General features: G+C 34.9%; 1 protein-coding gene and 1 non-coding gene across 2 annotated transcripts; one reads left to right on the top strand and one right to left on the bottom strand.

The window, feature by feature from the left end:
• The first annotated feature begins 471 nt into the window (after nt 1-471).
• On the top strand, nt 472-13,707 carry LOC141288556 (uncharacterized). Its single transcript, XM_073820715.1, has 10 exons — nt 472-669; nt 1,143-1,198; nt 1,296-1,327; nt 1,498-1,560; nt 1,792-1,863; nt 4,080-4,138; nt 4,236-4,374; nt 7,205-8,641; nt 8,750-8,850; nt 13,155-13,707. Exons 1-10 carry the CDS (start codon nt 553-555, stop codon nt 13,218-13,220), a joined length of 2,142 nt encoding a protein of 713 aa, XP_073676816.1. The 5' UTR covers nt 472-552; the 3' UTR covers nt 13,221-13,707.
• Nucleotides 13,708-16,142: 2,435 nt separating this feature from the next.
• Nucleotides 16,143-16,224, bottom strand: trnas-gcu (transfer RNA serine (anticodon GCU)). The gene has a single exon. It is a non-coding gene; the product is annotated as a tRNA-Ser (tRNA).
• Between the last annotated feature and the right edge of the window lie 1,861 nt (nt 16,225-18,085).

The raw sequence follows: 18,085 nt of genomic DNA, 5'->3' as shown, positions 1-18,085 counted from the left end.
TACATATATACTTACAATAATTGATTATAATAATTACATATATACTTATTATAATTTAAAGAAAATAAATGCAAATATATAACATTTATTTCCCCTCACTGCTGGTTTTGGTCTAGTTGAGCTCTTATTAGTGTTTAATACTTTATAAAATAAAATAAACATAAATAAATAAATAAATACATTTCCATATTATACATTTTTGTATATTAATAATTGAAAATCAATAACTTCACAATAGTGTTATGTCAAATTGCACCAGGATCTGTAGAAAAAGAAAAAACATTTTCAAAATGGCAGACATGATTTTCAATAGTAGTAGTAGAACTGAACTATTTACATGCTTTTTTACACATCTCGTAATCTACGAGAAAACCGATCACACGTTAAAGAACTACATTTCCCACGATGCATCGCGGGCAGTGAGTGGAGAGTTCAGGGGTCAGAGTGAAGGAATGCGCATGTTGCTGCTGCTCGAACGTAGCGGAAATAGAAACATGCAGCAAAGTTTTTCCTAAGTTTCGCGCTTGTTTTTAATTCATCCCCACCACAAACATGACCTCAAATATTACAGACGCCTCGCAGGACGGGCTGATCAATTTAATATATCACCACTTAAAGGACAACGGCTACAAGAAAGCAGCCAAAGCGCTGAGAAAGCACGCGCCCCAGGTGCAGATATGTTTATTCATGTGTGTGAGAGAGCGAGTGCATGCTTGTAAATCAATATATGTATGCATTAATGCATGCATGTCAAGAGAATTCAAAATAAAGCATTTCAAAATCGTGCATTAGAGCAGTCGAACCTAATCCGATGCATTTACTGTAACTTTAGTGTTTATCAGTTCAGTGCATACTAAAATCACTGCCTATCGGTGACTGACAGTAGTACACGATGTCTATAAAGCTGCATGTATGCGTTAAGTATGACATGAGCATGTAGTGCAAATGAGCTTTGTCTTGTTGTTACTGATAATAGTGCACAGATATACTGTAAGCACCAAATAAGACTTACAGACACTGAGGTCAGTGCTTTATTTGTTATATTAGTGTCTATGTCAGTCGAGCTCAGTACTGTGATATGCATAAACATGAATGATCTGAATGCACGTAATGTTTGTATTAAATGTGACTGTCAATTGCAGGTTAAAACTGAAGAAGTGAAAGCATCCTTGAGTGAGATCTTTAAGAAGTGGGCAAGGTAATGCACTTGTGTCTTGTGTTTTTGGGCTACAAATGTAAATTAGTTTCAAGCTAACTTATAATGTTTCTTTCTTTTTACAACGTGATATGTGCAGTTCAGATGATGGAGATATTCTGGTGCCTTCTGGTATGTATATCAAATTAAGTTTCACTAAATATCATTTGTCATAATATTCAAGGACAGATTTGAGTACTGTACATAAATCATTTTAATGGAAATCAAGCTGACAATTCAAAACTCATATGGTGTGATCACTAAAATTAGTAGAAACTAACAGAAACTCTTTGTATCCACAGGTGTTCAGACTGCAAAGGGCAAGAAAGGCTCTTCAACTGGAACCAAGTCTAAGACCAAAGCTGGTAAATAAGTTGTCAATTTTATTATTATGTATATATGTGTGTTTGAGCAGTGTTTTTGTGTGACATTTATGAGGAGTTGACATGGGATTTGACAATGTTACTTAAAGTTTGCTGATAGTGTATACACCCTCAGGCCATTAAAGATGTAAATGAGTTTGTTTCTTTATGGTAACAGATTTGGAAAAGTGTAGCATTACGTCACTTGCTCACCAAAACTCTTTGTATCCACAGGTGTTCAGACTGCAAAGGGCAAGAAAGGCTCTTCAACTGGAACCAAGTCTAAGACCACATCCCCCTCTGCTGGTAAATAAGTTGTCATTCTTAACATTGTTTATATGTGTGTTTGAGCAGTGTTTTTGTGTTACATTTGTGACTGTGAACCACAAAACCAGTTATAAGTGTAAATATTTCGAAAACTGAGATTTACAGTATCTCACAAAAGTGAGTACACCCCTCACATTTCAGCAACCATTTTAGTATATCTTCTCAAGGGACAATACCATAGAAATAAAACTTGGATATATTTTAGAGTAGTTAATGTGCAGCTTGTATAGGTTTATTGTCCTCTGAAAATAACTCAACATACAGCCATTACTGTCAAAATAGCTGGCAACAAAAGTGAGTACTTCCTAAGTAATAACAGCAGTATGTTGTTTAAACATGCAAAGCCACATGTCCTTTTCATCATGTTTATATTCTGTCTGCCTGACAGGACCATACAAAGTTGTGTATGTTGTATTAGAGCAGATAAAATTAGCAGCTTTAAATACAATTCTCTCATATTGACCACTGGATGTTCAACATGGCATCTCATGGCGAAGAACTCTCTGAGGATTTGAGAATTAGAATTGTTGCTCTCCACAAAGATGGCCAAGGCTATTAGAGCTTCAGTAACACCCTGAAACCGAGTTACACTACAGTGGTCAGGGTCATACAGAGGTTTTCCAAGATGGGTTCCATTCTGAACAGGCCTTGCAAGGGTTGATCAACGAAGTTGAGCACTCGTTCTGTGCGTCAGGTGCAGAACCTGGCTTCAAAAAATAGATGCATGAGTGCTGCCGCATTGCTTTAAAGGTTGCAGAAGTAAAAGGTCAGCTTGTCAGTGCCCAGACCATACGCTGCACACTGCAACAAGTCAGTTTGCATGGGCATCCTCCCAGAAGGAAGTTTCTTCTGAAGCTGGCTCACAATAAAGCCCGCAAACAGTTTGCTGAAGACAACCTGTCCAAGAGCATGAATTCCCGGAACCATGTCCTGTGGTCTAATGAGACTAAAATAAACTTATTTGGCTCAGGTGGTGTCCAGCATAACAATGGGGCTAACACAACATATTGACACTTTGGACAAGTTCACTTAGGGTGTGCTCACTTTTGTTGTCAGTTGTTTTGACAATGATGGCTGTATGTTGAGTTATGTTTCAGAGGGCAGTAAATCTATACTGCTATACAAGCTGCACATTGACTACTCTATTTATCTAAGTTTCATTTCTATAGTATTGTCCCTTGAGAAGATACACTAAAATGGTTGCTGAAATGTGAGGGGTGTACTCACTTTTGTGAGATGCTGTATATACAGTTACATATATGCACATTGATGTATGGTTTGTTATAATAGGACAATATTTGACAGAGATACAACTATTTGAAAATCTGGAATCTGAGGGTGCAAAAAAAAATCTAAATATTGAGAAAATCACCTTGTTGTCCAAATTAAGTTTTTAGCGATGCATATTACTAATCAAAAATTAAGTTTTGATATATTTATGGTAGGAAATGTACTGTAGGAGGTATACTCCGTTTGAAGCATGATCTTTACTTATTATCCTAATGATTTTTGGCATAAAAGAAAAATGTATAATTTTGACCCATACAATGTATTTTTGGCTATTGCTACAAATATACCTGTGCTAGTGCTACTTAAGACTGGTTTTGTGTTCCAGGGTCACATTTATGAGGAGTTGACAATTGATTTGTACTCATCCTCAGGCCATTAAAGATGTAAATGAGTTTGTTTCTTTATGGGAACAGATTTGGAGAAGTGTAGCATTACGTCACTTGCTCGCCAATGGATTCTATGCAGTGAATGGGTGCCGTCAGAATGAGGAATGAAACTCCAAACAGCTGATAAAAACATCAGAATAATCCACAAGTAATCCACACTTGTGGATTATTGTGACTCTTTGGATTCATTTGGGCCAAAGGTGACAATTTAAAGTTAAAAAACACATCTTGATTGACTGGATTGGTGTGGATTATTTGTGGATTATTCTGATGTTTTTATCAGCTGTTTGGTCTCTCATTCTGACGGCACCCATTCACTACAGATGATCCATTGGTGAGCAAGTAATGTAAGCTCAAATTTACCTGTATCTTGGATAGCCTGAGGGTGAAAACATTTTTAGTAAATTTTGGGATAAATGTTCTTTTAAAAAGGAAGAACTGTGATTTTAACCCTAAGTTAAAGTTGCTATATGTTATTTAATTTTTTTTTGTTTTTTTGTTTTTTTGTATGGAAAATAGTTAGTCCAAAAAAGTCTGTGAACAACACGAAGACTTCTGGGTTGGCGAAAAAAGCGACGGTATTTGATATAAACTGACCAAAATTTTTAATCCAAACTTAACTGACCCACCATACAAAAGTCACCTGACATATGCATCACAAATTCCACTTCACAGAAACAGAAGCAAAAAGAAACTGTGACGAAACCAAGGAAAAGAAAAAAGTCCACCTCTGAGGCCAATCCAGGGAACGATTCCGATTCAGACTCTAGTTTAGATGTGGAGAAGTGGAAGAACATGGTTTTTCAAATATCAGGTGAGGCAAACTGTAAAAATGCATAATAGAACACAGGGGTGTGCTTTATCACAGTTTTTTTTTCTATGCATATCAGCATATTAGAATGATTTCTGAAGGATCATGTGACATGAAATTAAATTGGTTTATTTTCATATCATAATTATCAATATTGAAAACTGCTGCTTCATATTTTGTGGAACCTGTGGTTTCCTCAGGATTTTGAGATGAATAGAAACTTCAAAAGAACAGCATTTATTTAAAACAGAAGTTCAGAATTGGTCTCAAAGTCAGAGTTGGAAATGTCTTGAAAAAATGTTTTATGTATGTATGCAAAAGATATGCAAAATAATTGTAGGGCTGCAACTAACGATTATTTTGATAATTGATTAGTTGGCGATTATTTTTTTCGACTAAATGATTAGTTGGCTTAATTTCCCATTTTATTTTTTTCAAAATCACACTATTTCACATTCTGAATGCTATGAAAACACAATTTACTTTGCTTAACAATTTACAACAATTCACCTGTCATAATAAAGATAAAATACAAATATCTGAAGAAAAACACACTAACAAGCATAAAATACAGTGTTTCTGCTGTTTATTCTGCCGTGGCGGTGTTTAGTGTCCCAGCAGCAGCAGCAGCAGCGAGCGCAAGTGCCTTCAGCAGAGTTCCGCGTTCAGATGCACACAGTAAGCTTAAACTGGCCGCAAAGCCCCAGCTAAAGTCATTACCATGAATGTGCTCGGGAAAAGTAAGGAGATATTCAAATTATTGATTAATAAACTAGTATTTTCTAAGTTAGTGTCGCAAAGATGAAGTTGACGATCCTAACTCGCCATCTGCTCACTGGACGCGCTTTTAAAGCCTAAATGCATCTTTATGGATTAGGCCTATAGCTAATGAAAGAGTTTTGTTTTCGATTTGAATTATTTCGTTTTATAGTAGTGAAGTTATAATTTAAAGTCAATTTATTACTCTTACATTTTATGAGCAAAAATGAAGTTTCACATAGTGCTGGCGGCACCATGTCCTGCAAAAGCTTTCACTCTCCGCACACATGATTGGATATTCGCCTATTAGTAGATACATTTATCTAGGTTAAACGATTAAACTAATATTGTGATATGCTTTAAGTTTTTTTTTTATATCTAAGGATTTTAATGTAAATCGTGATGACTTGAGAAGGCTAAATTGATCTATTTGCCGCTGACCGTTTGGTCGTTACTTTAAAAAACGAAAACTTGAATTTCACAAACAAAACGTGTTCCAAATATATTTTTAAATTAACTTTATAAACTAAAGAAACGAAAATAAATGTAATTACTTTGCTATTAAAAACAGCAGCTGTGCAATGGGGAAGAGAAAAAGAACTCGGTCAGTAATTCTGATCAGCTGTCGAGGTTGTTAGGAATTTTTGCAACGAATGTTTGTTCAGTAGCCTATTTAACACTTATTTAGGCTACTTTCATATTTAAATGCATTATTTCGTTTATTTTATGTATTGTAATTTTAGCGATTTGTAGGCTGCTTGTTCACCGACGGAATTGCTCAAATAAACACGTACGTTTGTGAATAACGTTTGAGCCTCATTTATTTATCTATAAAACACCGCACCACCGGCGGTGGTAAAAATCTGCCACCGTCACAGCCCTACAGTTCCTACCCTCCATAAATAGGTATGTGCACTACATGTTGTATTTAAATCTAAATTTAACATTCAACGACAGATGTTTTAACACAATGAGTATTAATTGTCTCCCAGTCTGTGTTCTGTGTTCCTGTCTGTCGCTCATTCAGTAAAGATTTAAACTTAACCCAGACTGCCAGAATGGACTTTTATGCATAAATGGAAATGCTTGTGTGAATTTGTGACATTTACAGATAAGGATATGACCGTAAACTGAAAGTGCTCATGCTGAGGATGCAAACGGATCTCAAAGCGCCTCACAGGGCAAGCCATTACGCTATAAGCTTCAAGTTTAAAATAAGCAATTCTCATGTTTTGGGCAGCTTGGATCACGTAACTCTCCTGCAGCATCCTCCACTATTTTTAGATGCATTTTCTCTATAGAAATGCGTCATTCAGTGCTGTAATTTGACGTGATCCTCTGAAGTTGTACGTGCACTGTGGGCGGACCCGATTAATCGATAATGAGAATCGTTGTCGACGAATTTCATTATCGATAATAATCGATTTTACCGATTAGTTGTTGCAGCCCTAAAAAATTGTCTTCTCCCCAAAATTGTCACTACTTAAACACAGTAATATATAATTTGATAAAAAGGGTTATATTGACCTAGAAGATTTTCTTTACATCTACCTTGTAAATATATATTTTTTACTATTTTATTAAACATCCAGTCTTTCTTTGTAAAAGGCAAAAAGTTGATCATACTGATTTCAAACTCAAGGATTCATTAGTTTGACTATACATTGAACCAAACACTATTATAGCATCTTTATTTTGACCAAATATCCAGTGTTTTGGTCGTTTCAGTCAATGTTTTGGTAGTAACCACATCACATTATAGAATTTGAACTCACTAAAACATACTGAAATACTAAAAATGTGTGTTGAAATTTAGGGGTTGGGGTTCAGGACAGCCCCCTCCCAATAGAAAGTACCCAATAAATGATGATTTTATATATATTACGCTTACTGATATTTTAAATATTATTGTGGGTTTCAATAGATAATAGAAGGATCTTAGTAAACATCTAAGATTTGAATTGTTTTTTGATTGAGGGACAGCAGTTTGTTCTTTCCACTCCATTTTGATTTGATGTGTTTACATAAGATTCAACATGAAATAAGATTACAGAAGTTTGTCTGTTGTTACCAGATGCTGATCGAGCAAAGATGGACATTCTCTCGACCTTGGATGAATCTCCTGTCCCCTTACCTGTCCCTTCAGCAAAACGAAGAACGACAAAACGGCCGGCAAGAGCTAAAAAGGAAGGAACCCCAGCCAGGAAGGGAAAGTCCAAAACACTGGCAAAAAAAGCGACTGACAATCCTGAAAACATTCCTGTAATGACCGATGAATCTGAAACTCCTACAAAAAAGTCAAAAGGCAAAGACACTGCAGTAGTTTCTGAACATCATGAAGTTAAAACACCACCCAAAAAGTCTAGGAATAAAAAAAATAGTAGTACCTCAGGTCTTGATGTAGTTAAGTCCCCTAAAAGAACTAAAGGTAAAACTACTAACTCATCTGTTCAGGATGAGACTGATAAACCAGAAACAAATCATGAAATTAATGGACTTTTGGAAACCCCATTGACAACAACTAAAGAGGTTGGTGTATCAGATTCAGAAGCCAAAGGAACTCCTAAAAAAGTTCATTTTAAAGATTTTTTAGCCCAATTTGAAGCAAATAGGAATGATAATGGTACCTCAGAAAGCAGCAGCACTGAAACGCCATCTAAAAAGCCTAAAAAAAAGAAAGGCCAGTCTGAAGCCAATGATGTTGAAACTGACAATAGTCCCTCAAACATTAAAAAGGTTAAGAAAGCTGCTAGCAAACTGCTAGAAACCGACCTCACCTCTGACCAATCAGAGACGCCATCTAAGAAAGTGAAAAACAAGAAGTCTAAAAGTATTGAAGAGCCTGTTTCTGATGAGACTCCTTCTAAGAAGGTTAAAGCTAAGAAAACAGAAGGTCCTTCTGAGATTGACCAAGAAACGACATCTGAGAAAGCTGATGTCTCTGTAGAATCTGTGAAACCTGACTCTTCATCTGAAAAAGCCAAACTTAAGGCCAATAAAAGCCATTCTGAAACAGTTGAGCCTGAATCTCAATCTAAAAAAGATAAAGCTAAGAAAGTAAAAAGCACAGAAGAACCTGGTGAGGTGGACACAGCCAGTAAGAAGCTCAAAACGGTCACGTCAGATGCAGGTCTCCTGCAGTCTAAGTCTTTAAAGAGCATTTTGAAAAAAAGTAAAGTGATTGTTGCTGCTGACATGGAGATCCAGAATGACGTTCCTTCAGAAACGCCGTTAAAAAGTAGTAAATCACAAGTGAATAATTTAGATGGTGTTGGTTTGGAAAATGAGGAAACCTCTAATCAAGATCAAGAGACTCCTTCCAAAAAGAGAAAACACACAAGGGAAGAAGCTTGTGACGTCCCAGCAGCGGAGGAGGCCACGCCAGAGCCCAAGAAGGCCAAGAAAGACAAGAAGAAGAAAAGCAAGGAGGGTGAAAATACAGATGATCTTCAACCAGCAGTTGTAGAAGAAGAAGCATCCGCTCCTTTAGAAATAAGCCGGAAGAAAAAGAGTGAGTGAGTGATTTAAATGTATGTATATCTTGGCTTGTGGCTTTTATTGTATGTTTACCACAATTTTTGTTTGCTTGTGTTCCCTTTCATGCTGAAATGATGTACAGAGAAGAAGAAAGAGAAGGAGAGAGAAGAAGAAGCAGAGGAGATAATCCCTGATGATCTTTCTGTATCTGCTCCAGTTGAGGAGGTGGTAGTGCACAAAAAGGTAAAATTAGTGGATTTATTGCATGTTTAAAAATAATGTGTGGCTTAATATAACGTAAATGATGTAAACCCATGAAAGATTTACGTTATTTAAAAAAAAAACACATAGTTTTATACATATTTTATACTATAGGGGGCGCCATTATGACGTGAAATAGTTGCACTTGTGAGCTACTGGTGCTACCTGTTGCTGTTTTTACTGCAACACAAATAAAATAAAATACTGATGACCACAGTTACTTAGAGCTTACAGGTGGCAATGGATGTAAGCGTAGACTTAAACCAAATATCGCACTGTCGATTTTCCCCACAAGGAGTTATATGTTTTAAAAAAGTAAAATTAATCTTATAACATTATTTATGTATTTGCAAATTTACTGTGTAAATGCATTTTTTGGAAGCTCTTATCTTCATTAAACAGTCTAAGTAAATACAATTAAATGTCATTTTCGTTTGCAGCCTGGGTTTTTCCTGTGCAGTGGAAAGATGGAGTTTGTTGATAATGATTTAATTTGTGTAACCATACAGAGTCTAGTTATTCTAATTTAATGTACTGATAAAATTTAAGAATTGGATGTGAATGATGACACATACAGTTAGTAAGGTCAGGAAAATAAAGTTAAAGTGTCCTAAAAAATCAATTTAAGGCAAATATCAAAAATATTTAGATTAAAGTAAGACCTTATAGAGTAGTGATGAGACTATTGCTTCAAATTGGATTAATTTACAGCAAAAAAGGAATTTTTTTTGCCCCGGACAAGTACATTTTTCACTCGGACAAGTGAATGTCTAATTTACTTGTCCGAAGGACAAGCACATGCCAAAGCTTAATGTCAAGCCCTGCAACTGCATACATTTTGGCACAGGTGTGTAGTTTATTGGAATTTTAATATTTTACCCTCATTTCCTTTAGTAAATCTATTTTACACTAGGTCTCAGGACCTTAAGGACAAGAATGTCCTCATTGAAACCCATTAAAACTGCCATTTTCAATCCCAGGGCCATTTAACTATAAAATTATGCAATATTTGTTAATAGGCTTTCATTCTGTTGCCAAGGCTTCAAAATGAAAAGACCAAACTTAAGTCTGTACTCCCAAGTTTCAAGTTTTTGAAATACAGTGGCTTGCAAAAGTATTCGGCCCCCTTGAACTTTTCCCCATTTTGTCACATTACAGCCTGAATCAATTTTATTGGAATTCCACGTGAAAGACCAATACAAAGTGGTGTACACGTGAGAAGTGGAACGAAAATTATACATGATTCCAAACATTTTTTACAAATAAAGAACTGAAAAGTGGGGTGTGCGTAATTATTCAGCCCCCTGAGTCAATACTTTGTAGAACCACCTTTTGCTGCAATTACAGCTGCCAGTCTTTAAGGGTATGTCTCTACCAGCTTTGCACATCTAGAGACTGAAATTCATAGGGTCGTTGTCCTGCTGGGAGGTGAACCTCCGCCCCAGTCTCAAGTCTTTTGCAGACTCCAAGAGGTTTTCTTCCAAGATTGCCCTGTATTTGGCTCCATCCATCTTCCCATCAACTCTGACCAGCTTCCCTGTCCCTGCTGAAGAGAAGCACCCCCAGAGCATGATGCTGCCACCACCATATTTGACAGTGGGGATGGTGTGTTCAGAGTGATGTGCAGTGTTAGTTTTCCGCCACACATAGCGTTACATTTTGGTCTCATCTGACCAGAGCACCTTCTTCCACATATGTGACCCTGGACCACAAAACCAGTCATAAGGTTAAATTTTACAAAACTTAGATGTATACCTCATATGAAAGCTTAATTAATAAGCTTTCTATTGATGTATGGTTTGTTAGGATAGGACAAAATTTGGCCGAGATAAAACTGTTTGAAAACCTGGAATCTGAGGGTGCAAAAAAAATCTAAATACTGAGAAAATCACCTTTAAAGTTGTCCAAATTAAGTTCTTAATGCATATTACTAATCAAATTACATTTTGATATATTTACAGTAGGAATTTTTACAAAAAATCTTCATGGAACATGATCTTTACATAATTTCCTAATGATTTTTGGCATTTAAAAAAATCTATAATTTTGACCCATACAAAGTATTTTTGGCTATTGCTACAAATATACCCCAGCGACTTAAGACTGGTTTTGTGGTCCAGGGTCACATATTTGCTGTGTCCCCCAAATGGCCTCTGGCAAACTGCAAACGGGACTTCTTATGGTTTTCTTTTAACAATGGCTTTCTTCTTGCCACTCTTCCATAAAGGCCAACTAATAGTTGTCCTATGGACAGATTCCCCCACCTGAGCTGTAGATCTCTGCAGCTCGTCCAGAGTCACCATGGGCCTCTTGGCTGCATTTCTGATCAGTGCTCTCCTTGTTCGGCCTGTGAGTTTAGGTGGACGGCCTTGTCTTGGTAGGTTTACAGTTGTGCCATACTCCTTCCATTTCTGAATGATCGCTTGAACAGTGCTCCGTGGGATGTTCAAGGCTTGGGAAATCTTTTTGTAGCCTAAGCCTGCTTTAAATTTTTCAGTAACTTTATCCCTGACCTGTCTGGTGTGTTCCTTGGACTTCATGGTGTTGTTGCTCCCAATATTCTCTTAGACAACCTCTGAGGCCGTCACAGGGCAGCTGTATTTGTACTGACATTAGATTACACACAGGTGCACTCTATTTAGTCATTAGCACTCATCAGGCAATGTCTATGGGCAACTGACTGCACTCAGACCAAAGGGGGCTGAATAATTGCGCACACCCCACTTTTCAGCTCTTTATTTGTAAAAAATGTTTGGAATCATGTATGATTTTCGTTCCACTTCTCACATGTACACCACTTTGTATTGGTCTTTTACATGGAATTCCAATAAAACTGATTCATGTTTGTGGCTGTAATGTGACAAAATGGGGAAAAGTTCCGAATACTTTTGCAAGCCACTGTATATACAGTTTTTTTGACATAGACTTTTTTGTCCTCTATGAACCTATGTGAAACTTTTTTTAAATTGACGCACAAGGGTTAAGCCATACAAGTCTTACACAGGGTTCCCTTTAAAACTCACCCCCTTCTCATCCAAGATGTTCATAGCTGTCTGTCTTCAGTCGTAAAAAAAAAATATTTTTGAGAAAAACATTTCAGGAATTGTCTTCATATAGTGGACTTCTATGGTGCCCCAAAATGCAATTTAAATACAGCTTCAAAGGGCTCTAAATGATCCCAGCCAAGAAAGAAGGGTCTGAAACGATTTTCTTTTTCTAAAAATAATTGGTAGTAGCTTTTTAACCTCAAATGCTCATCTTGTCTAGCTCTGTGTATTCCAGTTCAGCAGTTAGGGTAGGTTGAAAAACTCCCATCTCATTTTCTCCTCCAGCTTCAAAATCGTTCTACATCGCTGCAGAAGTAACAACCCAGTGTTTACAAAGTAAATGTGAAGATCAGAATCCCTTTACAAAAAAGTTCATACAGCTATAAAGGATGATTTTGAAGCTGGAGGAGAAAATGAGAGGGCAGCTTTTCGACATACTCTAACTGTTGAACTGGAATACACAGAGAACATGCAGAGCTAGACAGGACAAGCATTTGTGGTTAAAGTATATAAAATATCTTTTTTCTTTCTTTTTTTTATATAAAATGTCGTTTTGCTAGATAAGACCTTTCTTCTTTGGCTGGGATCGTTTGCATTTTGGAAGTTTAAACTCGCAGGCACCATAGAAGTCCATTATATGGAGAGAAATCCTGAAATGTTTTCCTCTAAAAACATTAAAACATTAAAAACAAATAATTTCTTTACGACTGAAAAAAGAAAGACACGAGCATTTTGGATGACAAGGAGGTGAGTACATTACCTGTAAATTTTTGTTCTGGAAATGAACTAAAATACACTTACTTGAGGTGCAAAATGAAGAAATTAAGTCTTGTTTTTTGAGAAATTTAACTTAATCAAGTGAGTTTATTGTTAGAACATGAACATCAGCCAGTATCAAATATCGGTATGAAAACTTGTTTTCCCTTTGAATTATGGAACAAAAAAACACCTTTGATCAGAAGGTACAGTAAAATTTATTTCCATATTCTAGTAGTTGTGAGCATTTAAGTCGTGAGCTATTAATTTGCTAATTTTTTTTAAGTAATAGAGATCAGTTGGAAGTTGTGTTTTCAAGCGGTGAAGTGTTACTAAAACTCATTGTGTTGTGTAAATGTTTTTTACTTGGTTTTACAAAGTCTTTATCGTCATGAAACCTGTAGAAACCCTGTATGATAATAAACCTAAGTAAGATTGATTTTTCTATAAGTAAATTACTTGTATTGCTCTTTTATTGTCTAGAAAAAGAAGTCTTCCAAGGAGAAACGGCTCAGTAGTGATGAAACTCATGGACTCAACAGCACATAATGGATGTAATGGCCCTTGAGACTTTTCAATCCCACAGTGTTGGCTGAAATTATGATTTAAACTGAATGCATGCTTCGTCCCTGCTTTGTGGATCATGTGTGTTCATATGTATGTACGTCAGCATTTATATGTTGTATTTTTTATAAGGAGGTACATTTTGAGAAATATTTAGTTTTGTTGTCGTTTTGTTTTTCTATTTTTGATAACTGGACGTCCTGTTATTAAGAAGGATTTTATGCCTTTTGTATTCTTTTAGAACCTTTGGGGGAAAAAATGAGATCCAAGGAAAAACATATTTTGTTTTATTTTTTGGTCATATGATAAGTTTTCTTAATTTTTTAAAAAAATTATGATGTACAATTGCTTAAGATTAAGCACTGAATTGTATAAATGTCTTTTTTTGTGCAAATTTGTGAACATTAAGGAAAAAAATTGTCACATTGTATTTGTTTTTTTGTGATTCAAAATACACAGATGGTTTTACTTAGATCTGTCTCACCTCGTTCTTCACACAGAAATGCGCTGCATATGTAAATACATAATGCTGGCTTATTTCCTATTAAAAACAAGGCATTGGGTGGGAAATATTGAATTTATTTTTTAATGGCCAACGGATTAAAAAAGTCACAACCATGTAGCATAATTTGCTGCTTCATTTGCTGCAGAATGTATCAGAAACAAATCTAAAGATTTAAAATATTTTTTTCCCATTTTTTCCAGAAGATACTATAAGTTTTGGAGTAATTGAATTACATGCCTTTCAGATTAGTGGAAAAAAGACAACCAAAATACACACTTTACTGCTTATTTTATTATACTTCAGCTATTTGCATCTGTAGGTTTCAGCTACAAAAAAAAAATTGAATTCCAATTTCTTTAGAGTATTTGTTTCTCATTTAGTGTGTCATAAATCTCCACTTTAATATCATTTACATACACCAGACTTTGTAGTTTTAGTCCTATCTACAATCTAAAGGTTTTCACAGAGTGGGTTGTTCATATCACTGATTTTATATAACATTTAATTCCTAAAAACATGTTAAAACTTTGCAAAAAACCTCTAAACTAAAATCTGTCAACAAAATTTAAAAAAAGTTAAACCTGGCCTTCTGTAAGACTGAGTTTATTTGTACATTTTATGGGTGTGGCTTTCGGTTTCATCTGTGTCCAGCTATTTTTAGCCTATTATTGGCATGTCTTACCATATTATTTTAATGTATTATATTATTATGAACACACTGGTTTGTATTGCACACAGTTTTACCGTTTACTGCATGTTGTTATTCTTCTCCTTATTTTCCTATAGCGGCTAATGAGCCCAAGTTCTTGCCCATATGCTTATTTGTGTGTTGAAGAATAAGGTGGACACAAATCAATGCATATTTAATTATATAATGCATCATTTGCATATCTACTCATGACATTTGAGAAAACTATGAATCTTTTAATGTACTGTGATTAATAACTGAGTAACTGTAATGAGATATTTTCGATACATGGGTGATTCTATAATTGTAGATACATTTGGCATTTCAGGAAGTTAAGGAAAAACTGTTTACTAATATAATTTTTTTCAGTGTCTTATTGAAAACATGTTTAATTTTAATAATTCAGTGCTTGCCAAACACAAGTTACTTCCTTTTTTTACTTTTAATGAAAAAACAAATGTATTTATGGTATTTTTTGTCAACTCTGTTACAGAGAAATTAGGCAATGTGTAGAAATTACAATAAATCATAACAGAAAAATCCTTTTTGTTTCATTAGACAAACAGTCCTTACCTTCCAACACTTGAAACTTATATTTCACCTATGCATACCGTACAAATAAAAAGGAAAATACCTATGTCTTGACAGAATTGTCCACTTTCATCTGAAAATGTATAATATACAATATCCAGTAAAAAAAATGTTGAAATATAATAAGGGTGCAAAAATAAATCAATAATGTTTATGAGATTTAAACTATTTTATTGGGGTTGGTGGTGTTTTTTTTGTTTTTGTTTTTTGGTGAAAATAGTTTATAAACAGAGTTGACCCTATGTAATAGAGTTGTATTGTCAGCATTGTTACTCTACATTGGTAACAGAGTTTGACCATAACAGAATTGACAATTTTAATAATTTTTCGCCAAAAAAATCCACTTGCTAGCATAAATGCTAAAAGCGCATGGCACTAATGAAATCATAAGTAAAACAGCTTTAAATAACACAGTGTAAATAATGAAAAATTCAGTTTTCCTTTTGATATCGTGGTAAAAGTTTGGACACTATATAAAATAATTCTTGGTGTAAGAGCTTTTGTAGATTCAAATATTTTCTCAGAGAGACCACATAGACTTTTAGTCCTTCAAATCTTATCAGTGAGGGATAGGAAAGTGACGTAATTTCCTGGATCTTACATAGCTGTGGGAGATAATTCCACTGATTTAATAGCAAAATATTACGGACACATATTTTTATACGATTTTTTTTGATAAAAAAAATTATGTTGTAGAATTAGGTAAATGACTCTAGGAATTTTATAAATCAATTATTACCAAAAGAAACGTACAATAAAATATTTTGATTGCACATTGATACATGATGGAAAAAATGCACTGTCTAATTCGGACAAGAAATCATGATTTTAAGCTATTTAAGACACTTTTTGTATAGGCTATTGTTTGTATATTGTTATTGTAATTTGTATACTGTTATGGACTGTAACATCTTGTAATTCATAATGAAGAGTAACACATTATTAAAATATATATAAAATTATAAAAGCAGAAAAAAATAATGACTCCGAATACCAATCCGTAGTTTACATTTTTACCCTATACCGCTGATAGTGTCTTGTCATAATATGCAATAATGTTTAAACAGATTTCACCAAAAAACCCTCATATCTAAATGTTTTTCAAGAGTGAAAAATCACTAACCGACGAGGATGGGATTCGAACCCACGCGTGCAGAGCACAATGGATTAGCAGTCCATCGCCTTAACCACTCGGCCACCTCGTCGCGGCACCCTGCGTTCGTCTAGGACAGGTGGGGCTTGAGGGCGATTAAAAATAATAACGCAATTCTATTAAAATCTACAAAAACAGTACTTTATTGATACCATACTGCAATCTATACATGGGTAACGTTAATGACGAAGTTTACTGTAGCCTATTTAAAGTACCATGGTATTATGTGGTATTTTATGGTATTACGTGCGCGTAATCTCCACTAGATGTCGGTGTTACCTTTCAATGTGATTCCTTTCCTTACAGACGATGCCTGCTAACTGTAGGATGTTCAGGTCTTCTTTTTTGGCGGATCTAGAACGACTTCTTGACACTGAAAACCAATGCTTCCTAATTACACAAGAGAAAACAGAAAGCGGATGCCTGACATTAGTGATCCTTTAAATGCAGTCTTTCTTTATGACTCATTTTATAGCCTAAATGTACAACTACTTATACAGATTAAATTACATTAAATTGGAAAAGCAAATGCGCTGTTGAGTCCACTCTTCCGCGCAATTTGTCACCGTATGACTGACTCAGAATTAACCGGGACTACACAGATTAGTGTCTTTTTGCTGTTTTCTAATGATGATATCACTACTCAATATCATTTGGGTGATGCGGTTCACACCTGAAATAGTATCTCTCCGCGTCAGTAACGTGGTGAATTGTCAATCTTGTTCAATTGAAGCGACCCCAATAATCCTCGGAATGCTAATTTTACTAGTGGAACCCATCGTAATTGGTATTTTACCTCCTGGAACGTGATTTTATCAGGGGGATTCCCCTTGAAACATGCTTTTGGGCTAGTTTTGAGTAGCAATTGGGCGCGTTTTGTTGTGAAAACTTGGCAACCCTGATCTTGTTCATCGTCGTATGGATATGTAAAAAGTAATTAGTAGTCATGTTATAATTAAACAGTCCACATGGGTTAAGAAAGAGACGAAGAGTAGTTTGACATTTTAAGTAAAAAATTATTTAAGTTTACAAACGACCACCACCTTATTCTTCAGCGCTGAAGTAAGCCTATGGGTGAGACTTCCGATTCATATAAATAACAAGAAGAATTAGTTTGCACTACAAACTAGTGTTCATAATTAAGATAATACATTAAAATTATATGGTAAGACACACTAATTTGCAATATCAAGCAGCAAAACAAGCTGTTTTGTACAGCTAAAAATAGCTAGAGGAGACGAGACTTTCAAATTGTGGCCATCAAATTTACAATTTTTTTCTCTTATGAGAAAAACAAGATACTATTATTTAATATATATATATATATATATATATATATATATATATATATATATATATATGTATATATATATGTATATTTGATATATAGTATATATATATATTGGTAATGTTTAGTCAGATGTTTAAAAAAAAAGAAATGTACTATGGTTATAATACCTTTGGTGATAATACCTTCTTACAAACGTGTAAGAAGCTTTCAAAAACTTTTGTTGTTGTTTTAACCAGGGTACATTACTTTATACTACATCTTTATGCTATTTCTGTCAGTTTTTATCAGCGATATCTCTGAGAGTTTGGGAATGTTTAGATGTTTCATTTCATTTAAAATATATATTTAATTGATCGAATAGCTATTCTTTATTTAGAATTAATGTGACCCTGAACCACAAAATATGTCACAAGGGTCTATTTATGTCATCTGAAAGCTGAATAAATAAGCTTTCCATTGATAGGACAGTATTTGGCTGAACTATTTGAAAATCTGGATTCTAAGGGTGCAAAAAAAAAAAATCTAAATACTGAGGAAATCGCCTTTAAAGTTGTCCAAATGAAGTTCTTAGCGATGCATATTACTAATCAAAAATTAAGTTTTGATATATTTGTGGTAGAAA

Source organism: Garra rufa, chromosome 16 (genome assembly GCF_049309525.1).
Source record: "Garra rufa chromosome 16, GarRuf1.0, whole genome shotgun sequence".
NCBI lineage: Eukaryota > Metazoa > Chordata > Actinopteri > Cypriniformes > Cyprinidae > Garra > Garra rufa.
This window is presented reverse-complemented; position numbering and strand designations above follow the sequence as displayed.

Coding starts and splice junctions, on each gene's coding strand:
- LOC141288556 (XM_073820715.1), top strand. CDS start 553: ATGACCTCAAATATTACAGACGCCTCGCAGGACGGGCTGATCAATTTA. Junction 1,199..1,295: donor ATCTTTAAGAAGTGGGCAAG/GTAATGCACTTG, acceptor TGATATGTGCAG/TTCAGATGATGGAGATATTC. Junction 8,642..8,749: donor AATAAGCCGGAAGAAAAAGA/GTGAGTGAGTGA, acceptor AATGATGTACAG/AGAAGAAGAAAGAGAAGGAG.